Source organism: Triturus cristatus, chromosome 1_2 (genome assembly GCF_964204655.1).
Source record: "Triturus cristatus chromosome 1_2, aTriCri1.1, whole genome shotgun sequence".
NCBI classification, from domain to species: domain Eukaryota; kingdom Metazoa; phylum Chordata; class Amphibia; order Caudata; family Salamandridae; genus Triturus; species Triturus cristatus.
Genome location: NC_140580.1, coordinates 851,969,204 through 851,990,552, shown reverse-complemented (window position 1 = coordinate 851,990,552; position 21,349 = coordinate 851,969,204). Strand labels below are relative to the sequence as shown.

The 21,349-nt window shown below is 43.9% G+C and overlaps 1 protein-coding gene across 3 annotated transcripts in view; it reads right to left on the bottom strand.

Annotated features, from left to right (window-relative positions):
- Positions 1-1,016: 1,016 nt before the first annotated feature.
- PAX7 (paired box 7) overlaps positions 1,017-21,349 on the bottom strand; it is a 246,288-nt gene continuing 225,955 nt past the window's right edge. For all 3 annotated transcript variants that reach the window (XM_085609035.1, XM_085609037.1, XM_085609036.1), the window contains exon 9: positions 1,017-6,707. In XM_085609035.1, the coding sequence (XP_085465161.1) occupies positions 6,592-6,707 (116 nt within the window). In that variant the 3' untranslated portion in view covers positions 1,017-6,591. The remainder of the gene's footprint in view (positions 6,708-21,349) is intronic.

Here is a 21,349-nt window from a genome sequence, read left to right as displayed (position 1 = left end):
AGGCATTTATATCGTACTTCATACCTCTACAAGGCGCATTTGTGAATGGGTAGCACACTACTCCCATGGGAAAACGTGTTTTTGTCATGTGGGGCATATGGGCAGAGTACGATATCATGCGTGAGAACCAGAGTTGTGCTCTTACCAACTTTTTGTCACTTCTGTGTGAATCTGAAAAGTAAGCGCTAGAAGCATATGATGCTTAGACATTTAGCGTCATATTTATCAAAGTTTTGTGTTGCCCTTTCACCATGCAAGGTAACACAAGAGTGACGCAAAACCTAGATGAGATTTATCAAGCCACGCAAGGCCACCTTTCGTGGCCCTGTGTGTTTTGGTAAATCTGAAGTACCGCAAGGCAGCGCAAGTCACCGCCTTGCATTACTCTGCCCAAAGGAGGCGTTCCATGGGGAGAGAATGAGTGTTCCCACTCATCCACCAATAGATTTTGGTGCATTCCCAGATTTACCACGAGTTGTACACATGGGAATGTGACAAAAGTGTACGCCTTAACTAGGGAGGCGTAATGAGGAGAAATATCTTTATTTCCCTTGTTTTTTCCTCATTCTGCAGAACACGTTGAAAGAGAGAAAAGTCTCAAAGTATTGCTTTTGTGCAGGAAAGCAGGCACCCTTGCACCATGGCAGTAAGCAGCCAAAAGTGTGCCAGCGCAAACAGAGAACAGGAATGCGCCATATCTTTATAGATATGGCACATTCCTGCCCTCTCCCTTTCATGCAGCACAGCAAGGTGTCTTGCTGTGTTGTGTGAAACAATGATAAATATGACCATAAGTGCTGATGTGTGGATGGGCAGGAAGTGTTTGAGTGTCTTGTGACTGCCAAGCGGCCTAGGCGGGAAGTGTTTTGGAGTCATACATGAACGCAGAGACTGCTCTGGCCTTGTTGTTTCACCTACACCAAGGATGTTAGAGTGCGTGATACTAATTCCCCTGCTCGTCGTTTGTATGGACAGTGGTAGAGAAGCTGAACTCATTGAATGGAAGAATTATGGGTGTCTCAGTTTAATTTTATTTTTTTCCTTTTAATGTATAACAGTTACGCCTGAGTTACACAAAGAGAACACTTACAGGCAGCAGGTAATTGAAGCAAATACCAGTTTCTCCTTCTAGTCTACTACGCCATATAGCTGAATAAATTATGGTGAGGTTATATATACAAGCACACACGTGCACCCACGCACCAACAGACGCACCCACACACACGCAAGTGGAGTGAAATGGCTATGAGTTAAACACAGAGGCGGCAGATCCGCAGTTGCAAGTTGCGAGGAATGGTATACAGTGCTAGGAAGCTATTCCAGGTGAGTACATGGTGTTGGCGGGTCCGGCAGGCTGGAGCTGCCATACAGTATGGAAGTTCCTCATCCTCAGGTGAGCGGCCATGGAGTCAGGAGTGGTGGTCACAGAGATGGTCCAAGATGGCCTAAGGAGAAAGAGTGGCCACACCTCAAGAAACGACGATCCCCTGGTGTTGGTACTTATTGTCCGGGTTGACTACCAAAGAGTTGCGCAATCCCTCCTCTTCGTGGCACATTGACATAGACTGTGGCACATCACCAGGGTGTCTGCTGATGTGTGTAAAAAAGCAGTGGCTATGGGTATCCGTCCAGCACCTCAACGAAAGCTCTCACATTGGCATCTTATAAACAGTCCGGATCCGCCCGCATAAATGCCTCTTTTTGCAGAGATGGTCCAATTTCTTTTATGTTCATTTTTGTAAAACACAGTGGAAATTCTCAGTCCTCTGAATATTTGTTTTAAAAATTTTATACATAAACCCAACATTAACAAATAAAAACATGAAATGGAATTATGAGATACTATTTACAGTCCTTCTTTACATTTGGCCTTTCAATGTCTGCCATTCTCCACTTTGCAACTAACAGTCATAGGCTTTTCATGAGCATAGAGAACAGGAATAAATTCCCACAGGCATACATAAAATCTCAAGGGAAGGGCTTCATGGAAAGCCCACTATTTACACCAGTTTGTACCAAGCCATTTATTCTACGAAGAGCTTTATTTACACCAACATTGTGCCTTATCCGTCCGCTTTAGTCCCGCAAGCGGGCCCACACAGCCGGGCCATGTACCTTAGATGAGGTGGGGCACGGAAAGGAGGCATTGGCAATGTGTGCACATGTGGACAGCAGAGATAAGCAGTTGTTAAAAGCACCACTGAATAGATTTCATTACTGCATCACTGCTGCAATGGTGCCAGGATGTGGACATTGGAGATGGAAACTGAGTGTCTTCTTTAACTTATCATTAACTGTTGGGCACTCGCTAATGACTGATGATCTGTGGTAATGCCAATTTTGTTCTTCTGCGAGTATTGAATCAATTCTTTCTAGTCTGGTAGATGGGCTTCTCAATAGTATTTGATTGGCATTTAATTGATGATTGAAAAGTCTTATCTGAGCTTTTTGCTTTTTATAGGGCCTCTACCTTGTCTTGATTCCTTGCAGGGCATAATTTTTGAGCAGTGTCAGGGCAACACAGAAAGGCAAACTTTAGAAATAGCAGCATGATAATCCAAGGAATGATGTCTTTGTGCTGCTTCATGGACCATATTTTACTATCTCCACTTGGGTACACAATCCTCACACTGGCACAGTGAGATATGTCATTCTCCAATTTCCGGTCTGGGAGTATGAAAATGTAATCAGTCATGGGGTGTGAAAAGACGGGAAGCGTGGTCCAGAAGACATGTTTCTGTTCTGGCTGGCAATCCAGTTATTAGGCATAGGTAAGGCCAAGGGGTACACTAAGGAGTCAAAGATAAAACTAGGAGTTTGGGGGGCTGCATCGAAGGAGTTTAGTGGATTGCTACAGTAGGCAGATGCTCAGTCTGCATCCACTTTCCAAACACACTTGGCATTCTATTTTAATTTAATTCAGTTTTGAAGTCCTACGCCAAAAGAAATGACTTTGGGGTGGGTTGTCTGAGCACCCCTAGTGATGAACAGTATATAGTATTCCTTCCTGAAAACACGGCTTGGTCTTGGGTCATCCCTAGGCCTCACGGGACAGCCTTGGCATGGGTACGGTGTTGTGACGGGCAATACCCGAGGGGGCATTTTGGCGGCTTGTCCTAAAGGGTTCTGCTCCATCAACACATGCCACTCTGTCTCCCGCTCCAACTGCCTGCTTGCATGATATTATACCTGTAGATAATATGTAAAATGTGTACGATCACATGAACAGCAGAGGGCACTCCACTGTGCCTACTGATAGCCGGGTCCCACACATTCCCAATGCAGGCAGCATAGCTGACATGCTACACACTCTATAGGTAGAGTAGCATGTCAGCTAACGGAGCTAAAGAGCTTAGCAATTATACGCCCACATTGCCTACCAGAAGCCAGGATAGAGAAGAAACCTCTGCCTTCTGCCCTGTCCGAGCTTCCAATAGGGCAGAAGCTTGTGGACCCAGATGGGTCAAGTGAAACACATCCATCCACAGAGAATGGGACCCTACAGAAGTGCCTGCTTGTATCGGGGTCAATGACACTCTCGCGGCACCACTGTGATGTGACAGTGTTTTGGAATGCTATATGGCCAGTGTCAGGCAGGCAGTATTGTGCCTGTTCGTTCACAGGCCCAGGAAGTCCCCATTCAAAGCTCTCCCTTGAGAACCCTACCGTTCGAATTGGAAATACCTAAACCAATGGGTTTGAGTCTCGGCAGGGACGCTCAACAGCCTGCGATTCTGGCAAATCACTTAATCTCCCCATGCCTCACAAAAAGAAGAATGTGTCCATCTGTAACGCAACTGGTGCTCAAGTAAAGCGTTCTGATACCTTTGGGTCTAGTTCGCGCTAAATAAAACAAAAACAAAAAAAGTTAGATTTTTTTTAGTTGGCCACTTTCAGTACCAGAAGTGGACTGTCACTGGCCAGCACACAGAACTATCCGTTTCATGACTCTAAGAACTCTTCCAAGACCTTAAAGAGACTATAAATTTAGCATATAGTGTAATCCTGTGTGCTGGCCAAGAATTAGGCAGGACTTTCACCTTTACCTTACATTACTGACTCAAAGTATGAAAACTATAGCTTACAGACAGGGATATAAGATTCGGCAGCTGCAGCGATTTCGGCATCATAATGGATTTGCCCATTTTACCCATAATTCATATCCTGCACAATCTACAGGAAAAAACAATTCTAGTTTAAACGGATCAAAGTCATTAAAAACGTTATGACGTGTTCCAGCGCAGCGGAAGGCCTTTTGCAAAAGTTGGTCATCCTTCAGTTGAATAGTGCTGTATTTGTTGTTAAGCCGGTGCTAACCAGGTGAAATCTTTGCCCAGACAGAAAAACCATGAGTATAAATAACAAAATAATGAAGCAATACATCACAAAATGTGGTGCATTAGGTCACATAATTTGCCTTTTCTTGCTGCACAATTTAATCAACCCTGCCGCATTACTTTGGCCTTCTCTGTCACATAATTCCAGTGGCCCTGCTTACCACTAAGCGATACTGCCGTTCATAGTTATGTGAAAGCAGGTGGACATACACACTGCTAGATAGCACTCACCAGTTACCCAAATCAGTAGTAAACTACTTTTATCAATCTTGGAATGTTTAAAGGATGAACCAGCAAGGTTGGTTGTCAAGCCAGTGACATGTATGTGGCAGATTCAGGCAGTAAGGCCATTAACCCACTAAGATGTCTCACCAGTGTTTTTGCAATCACAAGGGGAACTCCACAGTGTATGGAGAGAGGAACGGGAGGCGTGGGGTTTTTTAGGAGCTAGCGGCCTCCATTACTGAATGATTACCACAGAAAGCTGCTCCTAATGAAGTGTGACCCTACTACAGTTAAAGACCTATTGTGAGTTAGGGCATCTCACAAAAAGTGACGGACTGATCTCACACACCACCTGGTGTCATGCTTCATCATCGGCCAGTCCTCGCCCTCCAAAACCTTCGTTTGATGGAGGGCGGGCATACACCTGGAGACAGGGATGCACTTCTAAACTAAAGAGTGGGGGCCCGTGAGGTGGAACGTGAAGTTAAAAATCATTATAGTTACCAGAGAAATTTTTAATGTGGCCAATAACTATATGATGCTAAAAACAAAAGGACGGTGAGTGGGGTATTTAGTGTCCCCTAACCGTCTTGTGAAAGGTCGACATGTTTCTGCCTAGTTGGCCCGAACGGGTCCAGGGCATTCATCAGGACCTAGGTTTAGAATTGGGGCACCAGTGTTTTTGCCATAGCCACGAGTATACTTCTCAGGGCCATGATTAACTTTTAAGGGCAGTAACAAGCTTCGCATAGCCACCTGGCTGATGTGCACGTTTTTGTGACGAATGAATAAAGTGCTTTTATCAAATTCAAGAACACTGGCATGAAAGGGTTGTCGGCTGCAGAATCCTGGCCATTTCTATGCAAGTCTAATATGACGGACTTGTCTTCTTTGTTGTCCGTTTCAACAGAGTGGCCAGTAATTTAAGAGCATTAATTTCCAAGCCCCCTTACTGTAGGGCCATAGTTTGAATACAACCACATAATCCTATGAGTATTGACCCAGAGCTTTAGCATTTGGTTACCACTGGGCTACAGGTTGCCTACTCAAGAGTCATACTACAGTATTACAACACTATCAGAAAACTGCCATTGGGGTACCACGCTTCTGGATATAAGAGGAAAATCATAACAAAACAACACACTGGAGTGAGTGAAAGTATTTAGGTAGTGCTTTCTTCCAGTTCTAGTTGCTAGATCACCACTTGGATGCACCACCTTCTAGAGCGCCTAATCCTATGCGTCACTGCGGGAATACAAAAGAGGTGCACCGACGCTGTCCTGCACCAGTCACTGCAGTGTGAATAATTCCCTAGTCGTGCAGTGGGAGTGGGGCTGAAATTTACTAGTGCTTTAGGAGCTAGTGCACTGCTATGTACCAATCCTTGCAGTGTGGATATCCTGCTATGCAGCCAGACTACACAGTAGAGAAAGGGCATGTCAATGCTGCCATGCTCCAGAAATTCCCCAGGTCCACATTCCACAATTTGGCAGGAATGTAGTGGTCCATATTCACTTTCCGTCTCAGGGACTGCAGGAATGATATAGGGAGCTTGGAGAAGAAAGAAGTAATTCCAACTTCTCGACGATTTCATTTGGTCCAAATTTTAAGTGGCTCAACTTACAATCTCTAAGATTTCATTTCTCATCATTTCCTTCCTATACAATGTTTAACATTTACAAAATGTATGTACAAATATATTTTACAGTCATTAATGAGCATTCTGTTGAACAGAGAAAATGTCTCTGCCCCTTCACTCAAGCTGTGGATCGCAGTTCCCAAAGACATCATCCGCTCTGGAGCTTGAAAGTGAATAAGAGCTTTATATGGTCTTCGAACAAGGTCCTATTGGCAGTCATCTGAAATGAGCGGGGTCTCCTGACCTCTGGTGTTGGAAATAGACACACGCAGAGTTGACATTGGTGCTAGTCAAGTGCCAAGATTGGGCTTCAGGGTGGAAGGTATCACACATCGAGATGTCCCTGGAGTCTGGGGTGGTGCTGGTGGTATCCATATGCCCTAGAGTGCGTCAGTAGGCTTGGCCCGTCTCCACAGGAAGGAGGCCGAGAACGGCAGAGTGCTCCCCCAGCTTCATCCTCCTCTGGGTTGACAAGCTCACGTTCTTGGCCAAGTAGTCAACAGCAGCTGTAGGACAACACAGGAAAATAATGAATATATTAACTGAATCCATCACATAACATCTTTATCTCATTGACACTTTCTACAGAAAAATATGCTGAATCTCGTTTTCTTTACCAACTTAAAGCGTTCTACTTCTTGCGGGTAAATATGGCAGCAAGTGTATCAAACAATAAAGTAATGACCCAAGTATTACTTCCCAGTATCATCAATGGGTGTAGCTATAACACCAAATAGGGTTAATCAGAATACTGCACTCTGTAACTCTTCCACTGTATAGTAGGTCTGGTGCAAAATACTAAAGGAACAGCTGCCACAGAACTCTCTACTTGTGCAGCCGCTTAGAGACTGTCTAATAGAGAAATAATATACCCAGGAGTTTGCACTCAGACATTCATATATAGTATGCATTACATATCAATTTCTGTCAGTCCATGATCACAGCATAAGGATGCAGTTTTTTTGATCATTGCTTGATCGTTTTTTCATTGTAAAAACAACCAAAGAGCCTCTCAGTTCTATTCCATCATAGAGAATAATCTCTCAACCAACGCTTTGTGTTCAGTAGGGAACTTCTTCAGGGCAGTGAATAGCATGGATATATAGAACAGTACAGTATACACGTTGTTTATCTTAAAAACAGATTATTTCTAAAACCATATTATGTCTACATATCGGTTTATCATTTTATCTTACATTCATTTTTAGGACTTCTCATATTCTCGAAGTGCTATTATAGTATAATACGAATTATTCGAAATGGAGCACATTTCTACATATTGTAAATTCAGAATAGTGACAGAATCATAACATTATTAACTAATAGAGCATTAAACATACTTTTTGTGAGGGCTCTGTTATCCAAAAATAGCGTCCAGCTTTGTACGGATTTGTACCAATATTTTTCTTTTACTGTACAGTAAATACATTATCTTCTACCCACAAATACGTATATCCATATAACTACAAAGCTTCTGAAATTCAGCAGTGGGAGATTAAGAGATTGTATTAACATGTATAGCATAACAGTATTGTATTATTATATATCATTTTGACAACTATCCTAATATTGTGTTCAGTCTCAAATTACATTGAATGGTACAACTGAAAAGTACATCTAAAGGAAATATATATATAGATCATGAGTATATATTGTTAAAACTGATGTTTGGTGATGTCATATAGAATAATCATTGCCTGTTGACTGTAAAGTACGTACTGAGAATCACAAATTGGCCATGCAGCAAGAAAGCTACCAGTCACAATATGTGTCTATCGATGGATCTATATGAGCCCTTTAAGGTCTATCGTACTGATCTGTATTAAAGGGTATGACCCTATTTAGTCCTCATATGTAGCACCATGGACCTTAAAGGGCTCCCTCAGATCTACTAGGATGTGTATATGTGTGTGTGTATAAATATATAGGGAGGGAGACACACACACACACACGCACGCACGCACACACACACACATATAGATTTTGGCACTTACATTTTACTTATATTTAAAGCTATTATCAGCTATATTGTATATGTTAGGTTTTATCAGATGACATGATTTCCTGGTGGTTTCTGCCTATAGATGATCAGTTCTATTGAGGGATACATACTGTAATGGGCATTGATTTAACGTGTGTTCTATATATATATTGCTTTAGATGTACTGTTTACTTGGCCCATAAACTGAAATACATGATTGAACACATCATTAGGATATTTGTCAAAACTAAGTGCTCAACACAAGAAAGTTATCTTTTTCCTAAGGTCAGTTATCTTTTAGGTAACGTCAGCTTACTTGATTCACACATGCTGCCAAGCAATACTTATAAATGGAACTTAAGAATATAGGGCCACATGCATCAAATTTGGAAATTGCGATTACCTAATTGCGATTTTGTGAGAATCGCAATTAGGTAATCGCTATTTACAATGTATGAAACTCCGTGCGTTTCATATACCGATACCTATGTGGGTCGCAAATCGGCATACTTCATTAATATTAATAAGGCAGATTGCAATTTGCAACCCCCTAGGAATCACCATGTTTGTGCTTGTTTTTAAGTAAAGCAATCTTTTTTTAAAAATGCAGCTCATTTTCCCTAAAGGAAAACGGTTTGGGTTAAAAAAAAAAAAACGTTTTCTTTTAATTTTTTAAGAGAAACTGCCTGCTTTTAAAAAACGTTTTTACAACATTACCAAAAGGGAAGGGGTCCCAAGGAGACCTCTTCCCATTTGCGAATGGGTTACCACCAACTATTTTTTTAGGTTTTGTTTAAAGAGTTTTATATGGCACGAACTAGAGTCGAGACATCGGGTATCAGAGTGCTTTACATGAGCACCAGTTTCGTTACAGATGAACACATTCATTTTTGTTAGGCACGGGGAGATTACGTGATTTGCCCAGGATCACAGGATGTTGAGCTTTGTTGCAGAGACTCGAAGCCAGTTCCCCAGCTTTGAGGTCGACCACTCTAGTCATAAGGCTACAAACTCTCCCCAAGATGCTGGAAAATTGTGAATGTTTTGCAACCACATTCACAGTCACAAAACATTCATACATACTATTACAATTCGATATTTGGAAGGGACGCCCTAAACACGCCACTTCCAAATACCGAATAGCAAACCCATTTGTGATTCCCGAATCACAAATTAGGGTTTGATACATGTAAAAAGCCTTTTTTTGTGCTTGCGAACAGGCCGATTTGCAGATTCTGCACGTTTGGGAACACAAAATCGGTTAATACATGTGATACATGTGGACCACAGTATCTTAATCGCCCACCGATGACTTTTGGAAGCTATGTAATTATACAGAAATATGTATTTGTGGATTGAAGATAATTTGAATTATTGATACAAATCTGTATACATAGTGATACTATTTTTGGAACAACAGATTTTTCACACGAAGGGTGTACAGGTTAGGTGTAGATCAGCGGCCTCCTACGTAGGTGCAGGAGCTAGACACTCATGCCCGAGTTTATAGTCTCCTGCTGTGATAAATGGACATACCATGAATCTAAATGTAAATCCTTTACATTTGGAGTGGTATGCTGAAAATCTGGTTTGGCTCTGGCTCTCAGGGCTAATGGTGGACATCTCAGGACCAAATGTTAGGAAGGGTTTGACAAGCCGAGCTATTAATGGCTTCAAATTCCATGAACTTCGTCAACAACATGCAGTCTGCAGATGGCCATGACCCAGAGAGCAACATACATTTTGGCTTAAAGCTTGATGATAGAGGAGGAAAAATCGTATTTATGTTTATATATTGTAGGAAGACATGATGGAAAATGCGATATTATTTAGAGAAGGAGTACATGTTTGAACAGCATCTCAGAAACTAGCTTTATCAAAATTAAATATCTGAATCAGGTGATGTATGAATCCTGCCTAGTAGGGAGAGGTAAAATCCTAAAATTTTAGAGGGTGAGGAAGAGAACCCATCGAGGTGGCAAACAGCACGGGAGTAGAGAAGGGGGTAAAGGTTAGAAAGAATGGACTCCGAAAGGAAGAGATAGCTAGAATATTGAACGCTAGAGAATTAGGGATGGGCAAAGTTTTAAAATGTATTCTCGCAGTGGCAACACATCTAATTTTGTACAGCTTGCAATGACTACCAAGTTTTATCGAACTTCACTGAGAGGACAATTATCTTACATTTTTAGCGAGAGAATTTACCTTGGTTTTTCTACTTCGAAAAAGAATATTCACCCGTTATTTGTTTTATCAAACTTTGCAAAGTTTGTAAAATTCACAGAGGTCGGGAACATAGTAAATGTGCACAGAAAGCTGCTGGTGCAAACCCTTTGTAGGTTCACAGACAGCTATGGAGGAGATAGCAATTGGTACTGATTTTGGAACACGAGGTAGGAACACGACAGCAAAAAGGTGGGAATGTCGCTCCAAGAGAGCAACCATGAAGAAATAAAAAATATCATAACAAAGAGGGAACAATGCTTAATACTCAGATCACAAAAATAGGCTGGCTTTGCCTAAATGCCTTTAAGTATGGAAGAAATTATCCTTATCCACAACTGCCAAGATGGTTCACCTGACACTTGATGGGATCTGAGGTTCACGAATCTGGAAAGTCAGGTTTATTTCCACCCCTTTGAACCTAATACATTGAGTGCCATTGAATTGGGTCACCGTAACATCTGTTATTTACAGCGCTTACTAATGGCAAAAGTGTAGTACTAAATAAGAGATAAAAACAAGTTATTATTCCTTAGCTGCTCAGTGGTGCAGTTTATGTATGTGATCAAATATTTAATTAATATAAATCAGCGTACACCACAGATCACCAAACAGGAAGTAGTGTGGTCTCTCTCTACACAGTTGACCCAAGAGACCAGAAACCAGTCTGCATGTCTCAAGTATTTTATGTTTCATTGGCGCAGAAGCTCTACACTGTTGGAGCAGCACTGCTGGCAGCCCAGCTGGACCAAGGAAGCAAGCCTCAATGAGTCTGTTGGATAATGTACGCAGGTTGCCTTCTATAGGACGGCACAGGGTGGTTGAAATTCAGTTTTCACCAGCAACGGTTTACGAAGAGTCCAATCAATGATTCAAATATCAAAACTGACAATTGTAGTGGTAGCCCGCACCTCTCATGAATGCCCAGTTTGAGTCCTAAGTATGATGCTTGCCTAACTCCAAAGGCCCGCTGTCAATGGCCCAAACGAGAAGCATACACTGTTAGACCTGTCAGCCTTAGGGTGGTCTTAACCCACAACTGTTTCCTATCTCCTCCATTTTTTTCTGATCTCGTTTTTATTGGCATTAAGACTCCGCTAACCAGTGCTAAAGTGCATGTGCTCACTTCTCTAAACATGGTAATTTTGGCTTATTCCCAAGTGGCATATCTAATTTACGTATATATATATATATATCCCTAGTAAAGTGGTATGACATGTACCCAGGGCCTGTATGTCAAATGCAACTAGTGGCCCTGCAGCATTGATTGTGCCACCCACTTACGGCATGCCATTGCAGAGCCTGAGTGTGCAGTTTTAAACAGCCAATTCGACCTGGCAAAATAAACCCTTTGCCAGGCCAAAGCCTTCCTTTTTAATACCTATAAGTCACCCCTAGGGTAGGCCCTGGACAGCCAGATGGCAGAGTGCAATGTATTTAAAAAGTAGGACATGTACATCTAAGTTCTACATGTCCTGCGAGTGAAAAACGCTTACATCTGTTTTTCACTACAGCAAGGCCTATCTCTCCCATAGGATAACATTGGAATTGCCTTATTACATTTTATATGAGTAATTTCTAAATCGGAACGGATAACTAATTCATGCTTGGTATTATCTGGAATCATGATTTAAAATCCTAACTTACTGTCTAGTCTGATTTTAAATTGCATTTCTGAAAATGCCACTTTTAGAAATATATTACGTTACACGGCCCTATTACATTACGTTACACGGCCCTACCTGGTGTCGGTCTCTTGGGCCTAACCCCCTTTTTGTTCCTACTTTTAGAAATATGGCATTTTCTTGCCTTAACCATTTGGTGTCTGCAGCCTATCTTTGGTCACATGACTGGGTGCAGTTGGCAGCTGGGCTTTGTGTATTTCTCCTAGTCGGCCACACACAATGGGAGCTTAGGTTTAACTGGATGGGCCATCACTGGCAAGATGGGAGGGAGAAGCTGGGCCAAGCCTTACTTAACCCTGAATATTCAGTGTTCGGTCTCCACACAAAGGGTTGCATACCCCCTGTGATTAGTTTGGAGCCAGGATTAGGAAGGGAGGGCATCTGTGCACTTCAAAGGCATGTCTCTAGAAGCTTCTCCCCCACTTCAAAGGAACAACTGGGAATATATACTGGACCTCAGACACCAACTCTTCAGTACACTTCTGGACCTGTGGATATTTTGCCAGGTAGGACAGCTGTGCTGCTGAAGGACTGTCACTCAGCTGGACTCCTGCTTTGCTGTACCAACCTTCTGCCTGCTGCTCTCTTGCCTGGGTGAGAAGGACTGGACCTGCATCTCTTGAACCCAGAGTGACTAAAAGGAACAGTTGGCTGGCCTCCTGATCTGAAGCGTCAGGGACAGAACAGGCTTCCACCAAACTTGCATCTGTACCTGGACTCTGCCATCTGTGAGTCTACCCTGCCAAGTGGTGCCACCCCAGCCCCAGACCTTGGAAGTGGGCTTAAGGTGCTTTGCCAGCCACTGTGGATCCAGTGACTAAACCCTGAGCAGAACTGACGCATGTCTGCTGTTGCGTGGATTGGATCTGTGCAAAGACTCGCATCCCTGCTGCAGTCTGCAATGGCTTTGGAACTGCTACTGTGTGACGCATCCTTGGCAGAGGTTCTCGCATCTCTCATTGATGGCAACCATGATGGTGATGCCGGACTCTGAATCACAGCCTCGCAGCTCTTCGGAACCCAAGCATCACCCTGACTGCACACCACATCCCGACGCCGGACTGCACATCGCAGCCCCGTCGACAGGATCCTTGACGTTGAAGCAATAGGACCTTGCACCGCAGGTTCGCCGCATCTTGGAACAGACGCATTGCCTCAGATGAGCAATGCATCTTCGATGCGGATCCATGCTAGGGGTGGGCAGAATGTTTTGTTAATTTTATTTTTTAGAGTTTTATAACACGAACTTGACCCCAAGATAGCGGGTATCAGAGCGCTTTACATGAGCACCAGTTTCTCTACAGATGGACACATTCATTTTTGTTAGGCATGGGGCGATTACGTGATTTGCCCAGAATCACAGGATGTTGAGAGTCGTTGCCGAGACTCAAACCCGGTTACCCAGCTTCAAGGTCAACAGCTCTAGCAGTGCCTGCAGAACTGGTGGAATTTCAGCCACTCCGCGTTAATCTTTAACGCTGTGTTCTGGCCAGATTTCGCCAAACGCTGTGTGCCAGAATTTCTCTCTCATGAGTCCTCCCCTAGCGCAATCTCCTAATGCGGGCAGGTGCCGGTGTTAGCGGGCAGTCGTGGTTAGAGGGCTGCCGTTCGAGTACATTTGCTGCTGCTCTAGCAGATTTTCTACTCGAGTGAATACAAAATAAACTTGAATGGCTGCACGCTCTTGTGCAAATCATGGTGCCGTTCACGCTGAATTTCAGCGCTGCTCAATTGCAGCACAAGCTGCATATTTTCCACCCCATTGGCGGAATTCCACAGAATCTTATATAGTTTTTCTGTAATTCCAAAGAATTCCGCAGAATGAAACTCTGCGATTTACACCCACTCCAAATCCACGCAATGCTCCACAACCCAGGATTTAAGGTACTCTGTTTAGCCATTTGTGCTTACTGCAGGCTATGATTGTGCTAATATCAGAGAAATCAGCAGTAAAATCTAGTCCGCCAAACCATAAATCCAGCCTGCAAACAGCCAAATAACCAGCCAATATACTGATCTCTCAGACCACCGGGATGGTCATTGCCAGATTGCCCTACAGGCAGGACCACTAGAATACTTGTAAATATACAGTACCAGACATGAACCATCAAATTTCACAAATTGAGTATAATCTTGCGCTCAAGCATCTCCAAAACTCAAAAATCTAATGTTCATGGAAGGAAGATATCCAAAGGATAAAAGGAAGGCAGTAGACTTGTTCCATGATACAAAATCCTTTATTGATTTGATGTGGTAATTCTTCTTAAAACACTGAAGTGCACTGAATACTTCAATGTGTATAAGTTTAAGGACTTGATACAGCACAGAGTAAGCTTCACACAGGACACGAACACTCTGCAGCAGGAGATTAGCTCAGAAGTGTGCACATGAGGCCACAGTGAGGCCAGGATGTGAAAGGTAGGAACATACAACTGAGACAGTACATGACAACACATTTATTTTTTCAGATTTAAATTAAATGTGTGCCCAAGTCTTCACTGAATGTCATATGACATACACTTGAGATTTATGGTACAGGAAGGTAAACTGATATTCCCAGAGTCACTTGATTTTTGCTGAGGTTGTGATTAGAAACCAGGACATAGTTCCATGGAAGCCACAAGACCACATCTCTAACATACCGCAACACAATAAATCATAACCTAACGCACGATATCATACTATAAGGCATTGTTTACTACTCAAGGAAATCACTACCTGAACGCGTTTCAAAAATCGAGAACATGCTATAATTCCAAAGGACTATCAAAAATTGTATATCCTCTCTCGACACTTATGCAGGCCTATTGCTTTATCTCCAGCCTCTTGTCCAAGGGGCAGCTCTCAAGAGTAATCTCAATGGTTGGGGATAAATGTCTTTACATCCAGCACACCACTCTGAGGTAATGACGCATTTATCTGTAGTGATACATTTGTCATGACCAAACTGGCCCACATCTCTGGGCTTGTACGCCACATGCGTTGCAACACATATGTGCAACAGTTTGAACCATGCACTTCTTCAAGTCTCTGGAAAGCTGCCTGGGGTAGTTCCTCCATAGAAGTGTAGGGGAGTTGACCCGCTACCTTCGAGCCATTATCCACAAATACCTTAATTACCTATCTTCTGACAAGCAAGGCGTTCTGTGCTCCTAGACGCAGTTTACTAGAGCAACCTGCTGGGGTTGTGTATCTGAACTACGCATGTCAGGTTGGAGGGTATTTCGCTTGTGGCCAGCCTGGCATGGGTAGTTCAGGCTTCCCCAATCATCGCGGTAAGGGAGCTGGGAAGAAGAGACACAGTCTCATCGGTCTCCGAGGGAGTGTTGTATTCACCTGTCCCAGCCAATACCCACACTGCTCTTATGCTGTTTACTATTATAAACAGCATGAGAGCAGGGCTTTCATTGGTTGAGATGCGTAATGCCTAGTTTCTGCATGCTCAGCACTTCAGTGCAGCCAGGCAGCGTGCACTGTGCGGGTGGATTGTGAAGAGTCGGCCTGCCAAGCAAAGAGGATCACTGAGGTAAGATTATTTTTGCCAATTATGCTCATGTTAAGTGCACGCAAGGCCGTGGTGTGTTTGTGAATCATGATTGTGTGCACTAGTGACCTGAGAGCTCTGTACGTCTGCTGGTCTCCGTGTGAACTTCAAACATTGTCATTCGATGCCAGACGGACTAATGTCCCACCATTTTATAGAGTCACCAGCAACCACTGCAAGCTGCCATTTGTACCATATCATTGTACCTGTTTGGACACCATCCCGCTTGTGTTGCGGTGGCAAGTACACAGCAGCATGAGCGCAACATGGCCACACAAGTGTGCGATACAAAGGCCAAAATACTATTAGACTTACCCCATAAAAATCTCATTTATAAACACAATGTAGACTCTTAACTGATCCAGCCTGGACTTTGCAGGATGTATGCCTGCTTGAACTGCCCATTCCACGGAAATTTCAGTGGGCTTCATAAAATGGTAGGGCAAAAGTGCCCACCGTGATCCGTCTGCCAGCGCCCACTGAATCTAAGCTGCAGAAGTGACCAGGGTCAGAATTCCAGCACCCGCTGAGTCCTGCAGTGGGTGCACCCACTGCAGCACCCAGCTATGACTGAAGAACGATTTTGGGATCTGAGGCAGAGATGGGTGACACCAGGTGTCCAGCAGCACCCACGATGGCAGGCAGCCATTTTGTGGTGCAAGGCTGGAAAAGGATTCCATCAGTACCCATTGAGACTCACCTGGCAGAACCAATGGAAGACCAACAGTGTTGGTGGAATTCACAGTGCCAGTAGCACCTGCCGACACCCGTCCTGCACCACTGCCCCAAAGCCAGTACAGCAGAACAAACCATGGCCTCTGACAAGCCCTACCTAGACCGGAAGTGATTGTGGGGCTCAAAGAAGAGAAACGTGTGCCAGCCGCACCCTTTCCCACAAGCTCACCCAGCACTGGCAGCCTTCACGGAGTCCAGAGACAAACCCACCTCCCTGAGGGTGCAGCCTGACCATCTGAGGCCTTCCCTGCTGATGCCCACACTAAAAGTTGGCAGAGCTGGACACTTGGCACCAACTAGTAAACAAATTCCAGCCATCAGCAGGTTGTCAGATGCTGCCCCCCGGGGCCCCTTCCAGACAGAGACTCTGATTGGACTTGTCATATCTATTAGGATCTCTGTCACGCTTCTCGTGCCATCTCTAGCCTCATTAGCAGGGCTCTGATCTCTGGGAGGCTGAGGCCGGAGCTGCAACGGAGCAAGGCCGGCTGGGGACATACAGGGACGGCAAAGGCCTGTGCCAACTGTGCCAGGGAGCGTCTCCGCAAAGTATCAGAGAGAGCAGCAGGAGAGGAAGTGCCTATCACGGTCGGCCTGGGAGTGAAACTAGGCACCATATTAAAAGGAACCCCCATTAGTGAATTAGATAGCTAAAAAAAGTGACCCACTTTTGAGAATCAGGACAGATCTATGGGCCAGATGTATCAAGGTAATTTGCGATCACAAGCGCTGAAATTCGCAGCAATTGCAAAAACGCTGTGTGCAACGCAGGTAAGTAAAAACCCACTCGCAAAATAAGGAATTGCAAAATTTGCGATTCCCTATTTTGCGCACACATTTAGAGGCTCGTAATTTGCGATTCCCTAAATGCTATTCTAGTAGCCATCGCAAATTGCGATATTGCTATAAGGAATCGCAAATTACCACCAACTTCAAGTTGGTGGTAATTTGTGATTACCTTGAAAAATTCACTTTTTAGCAGTTTCCAAAGTGCCATGTGGCACATATACATGCCCTTAGGACATGTATGTGCGCCACATATGCACACATGCACATTTCAGGGGTGCAACAGGGTGTCCTTTAGGAACCCTCGCACCCTTGGAATTGCGTGCGCAATTTGCGAGTACCTATTGGGTACTTGCAAATTGCGCATGCAATTCCCATTCATTCCTATGGGCCTCTTGGCCCATAGGAATGAATGGGAAGCCATTCCTTATTTGCGAGTCGCAAATGAGGAATGCATAGGAATCGCTAAATATTAGCAGATTCCTACATACATTGCATTTTGCGAGTCTATAATAGAGAATCGTTAAAATTCGCTAAATGCAATGCAAAATGTAATGTTGATACATCTGGCCCTATACTTGTAATGACAAGCTGTATGCGTATAAAGCATGGGAGAATATACATTTTCCCTTACCGTAGGCGATGATTGTATTAATTTCAGAGAAATCAGCAGTAAAGTCCGGCCCACCAGACCATAAATCCACCTCACAAACAGCCAAATAACCAGCCCCATACACTGACCTGTCAGACCAACCCTTCGGGCATTGCCAGATTGTTCTACAGGCAGGACCACTGGAATTATGTAGCAGGGAGGACCAAATTATGCTGCAGGCCTTAATAAATTATGCAGCAAGAAAGTTTAATAATGTGACGTAAGCAGCACATCTTTTGATTGCATTACGTCCTTACTTTGTCATTTGTACACAGGTAGACACTGTCTGGTCACAGTTTTCACCTGGTTAGTAACAGTTTGACACTAAAATACAATAAGCAACAGAAATGGGATCAGTCAACCTTTGCAAAAGGCCTTTCACTGCGCAGAAACACATGTTGTCACTATTTTTGTAATTTGTTATGCTTGAGCTAGAAACATTTTTGTAATTAAAATCTGCATATTATGCAACAGATGATGGATTATTTGGCAAATGGTGCAAATCTATAATTATGCGCAACAGATGCAATACTGGGCACATATTGCCTCTTCTACCTTTTGGGTGGCAACTAGCATATGGTTAACTCAAAGCTTTTCTCAGACACCTTATTTTTCCTCTTGTGCTAGCTATGGGTGAAGTAAAATAAAAGTCCACAAAACATGGTGTATGTCATAGGTTGGTGGAGCTTTGGTAATGGAGAGGTTGGCAGTTCAAGGCTCGGGCACTTTGGGAAACAGATATGTTACCGTTAGGTCGACCTCAAGCCTTTCCTTCTCGCTATCACGAGCTCCAGCCATCGATGGGCAAATCCCTGGGAAATGCCCCAAACCCTTGATCAACAACTCATGTGCCCAGCCCTACATCCAAAAGCAAACCTGAGAATGAAGCCACTGGCTTAAACTTCCATCCAAACAGCAGTGCACGAATTGATAATCCTCTACAACAATTAATGTGCTTGTTTTTTTAATTAATAGTTTTTTAATGTCAATCACCGTTTGGTCACTTAGAGCCCTGAAGGCATAGATGGGGAGGTTAATGGCAGCAGGGTGTTGGATGGAACCCTTGACAGATCCTTCAATAGTGGTAAGTGTTCTGTGTGCAGATCAGTTGAATTATTTATGCCTTTGGAGACTAACCTACCTTTTGTATGCCGTTTTGAGTTACTGATGGCTTCTACAGCTAGGTAAGCCTTCGCCCGCAAAAGGTGCCTGTTGTGGTTATAAATGCAGTCTTTAGTGATCAAAGTCGTCTGCAAACATGGAGGTCTTCTGCTGCTACAGATACCTATTGAGGCTCTCAATACCGTCTTTAGTGATTGAAGCCTTCTACAGCTGTTGATTCATTCTGCCTCTACAGAAGCCGTCTTCTGTTCTTGATACCATCTTCAGCCTTAGACACCACTATAAGTTATTGATGTCTTCTGCAACTATTAATGCCTTCTGCGGAAATAGAAGCCTTATGCAGCTACAGGAGCTGAACTCGGTTCTTGAAACCTTCTTTAGCTCTAGATACAGCGGTTAGTTAGCAATCGTCAGCGCCTATTTATGTCTTCAGTTGCAATAGATGTCATCTGCCGATATAGAAGCTGTCTGGTTCTTGATGCATTCTGCAGCTTTTGAGGTTGCCTTTGATTTCTGGTGCAATCAATAGCTTCTTATACCTTCTGTTGGAGAAAGACGCCACCTTTGGCTTTCGAGACCTTCTGTGGCTGTTGGTGCCTTCTGCTGCCTTGGATGTCCTCTGAGGTGAATGATTCCTTCTGCAGCTATAAGTACCTTTTGTGACTACATACGCTGTCTATATTTATCGAGGTCTTCTGCAGCCACAGATGGCTTCCACAGCTATGAAACATGTTTTTGATATTTGATGCCCTCTGCAGCAGTACGTGTTGTCTTTGGTTACAGCTGCTGCCTGTACCAATTTACATCTAACTAAAGATGGCATCTTTCGCTTTTGACACCCTTTGTGCCATCTTGTGCCTCTGTGCCCTCTTGTGCCTCTGTTCCCTCTTGTGAATTCTGTTGCTTTCGGTGCCTTAAGTGGCTAATGACGATTTCTGCGGCTACTGGTGCTTCTAGCCACAATAGAAGCGTTCTTGAGCTGTTGACGCCTTCAGCAGCTATAGATGCTATTTGTATATATTGAACCTTCTGTCCCTATCAGTGCTTTCTACAGATGCTGCTTTAGCTAATGATGTCATCTGCAGCTACTGTTGCCTTCTGTGACCACAGACGGTTCTGATTTAAGCTCGGGAGTTTACGAAATTAGGGGCCCTCTTGCCCGGGTGCACCACCAGAGAGGTCACAAAGGATAAGCAGCGCAGGGTTGGCGGTGACTAGATGAACAGGAAGTCTCTTGAACCCCAGGATGGTCACAGATCCATTATTAGGTTAACACCAGCACGCGGGGTGTACTGGGAGGGCGACCAAGGTCATGAACTAGAAGATTTCCGTAATGAAAACCCCCAAACGTTGGGTAAAAAAAATCCGAGGAAAAGACTCGGGGTGGTTTCCACTATTTGGCAGTACTTTTGAAAGTCTTGTTAGGCTGGGACAGAGACAGTAGCAATTCGGATTCTGCCTTACGTGGCACAAACTTTACCACAGCAATACCACTCTGCTTTAGCAATCTCCACAATTTCCGACAGTTCAACCCACCAATGGATTCATGCAAATAATAGTGCCAAGCTTGGCCAGTTAGCGTGTCGAAGAGCTCCACTGCTGGGCCTATCGCCTTCCGCCTGCCCCACTTTCTGTGTTTCTGATTAAATGTCTATCTGTAGAATAAACAAGGATGATTTGCCTTTGCCTGGGGCCAGCAGGAGACACTAAGAGGGGCTTAGATCTGGTTAAGAGCTCCATTCTATGGATAACACATGACAATTATTCTGGGCTAGCAGACATCAGAGGGTACCGGTGCCCTCAGGCGGTGTCACCCAGGGGACTATCGATTCCTCTTGCCAGTCTTGCCCGAGGGCAGCAGCATCCCTGGGACTCTCAGTTTCATTTAATAAGGTGTTGTACTTGGCATGTTTCTCGTTAGAGGGTGTTGAATGTGTTTTACTGATTATAAATTAAATCCCTTCTTTTCAGCGAGGCGTTTATCGCCCTGTGAATGGTGTTTAGGGATCCCCGCTCAGGGAGCTGTTGGCACAGCCCACACTGGGATAAACCATTACCACTGGCCTGCTGGTGAGCCTGATTGAGATGTGCTTAGGAAGAAGCTCAAAGGAACTATAAAATGTTAAGCTTACAGTGCTCTGTTACCAGTGTGCCTCCAAAAAGGAAGAGTGGCGGACTGCAAACTAGTGCAAGTGGCTTTGCTGTTGCACTATAGGCAGGGCCATTTAAATTATATGGCCGGAGAGGGACAAATTATGTGTCATAGTGGACTAAATTATGTGGCAAGAAAAGCCAACGAACGAGGCGTAGTGTGGCGCATTTTGTGAGAGTATTACTTCATTATTTTGCCACTTTGTTTTCACATGGCAAGGCTGTCTGGGCAAAGATTTCACCTCATTAGTATCAACGGAACAACCAAA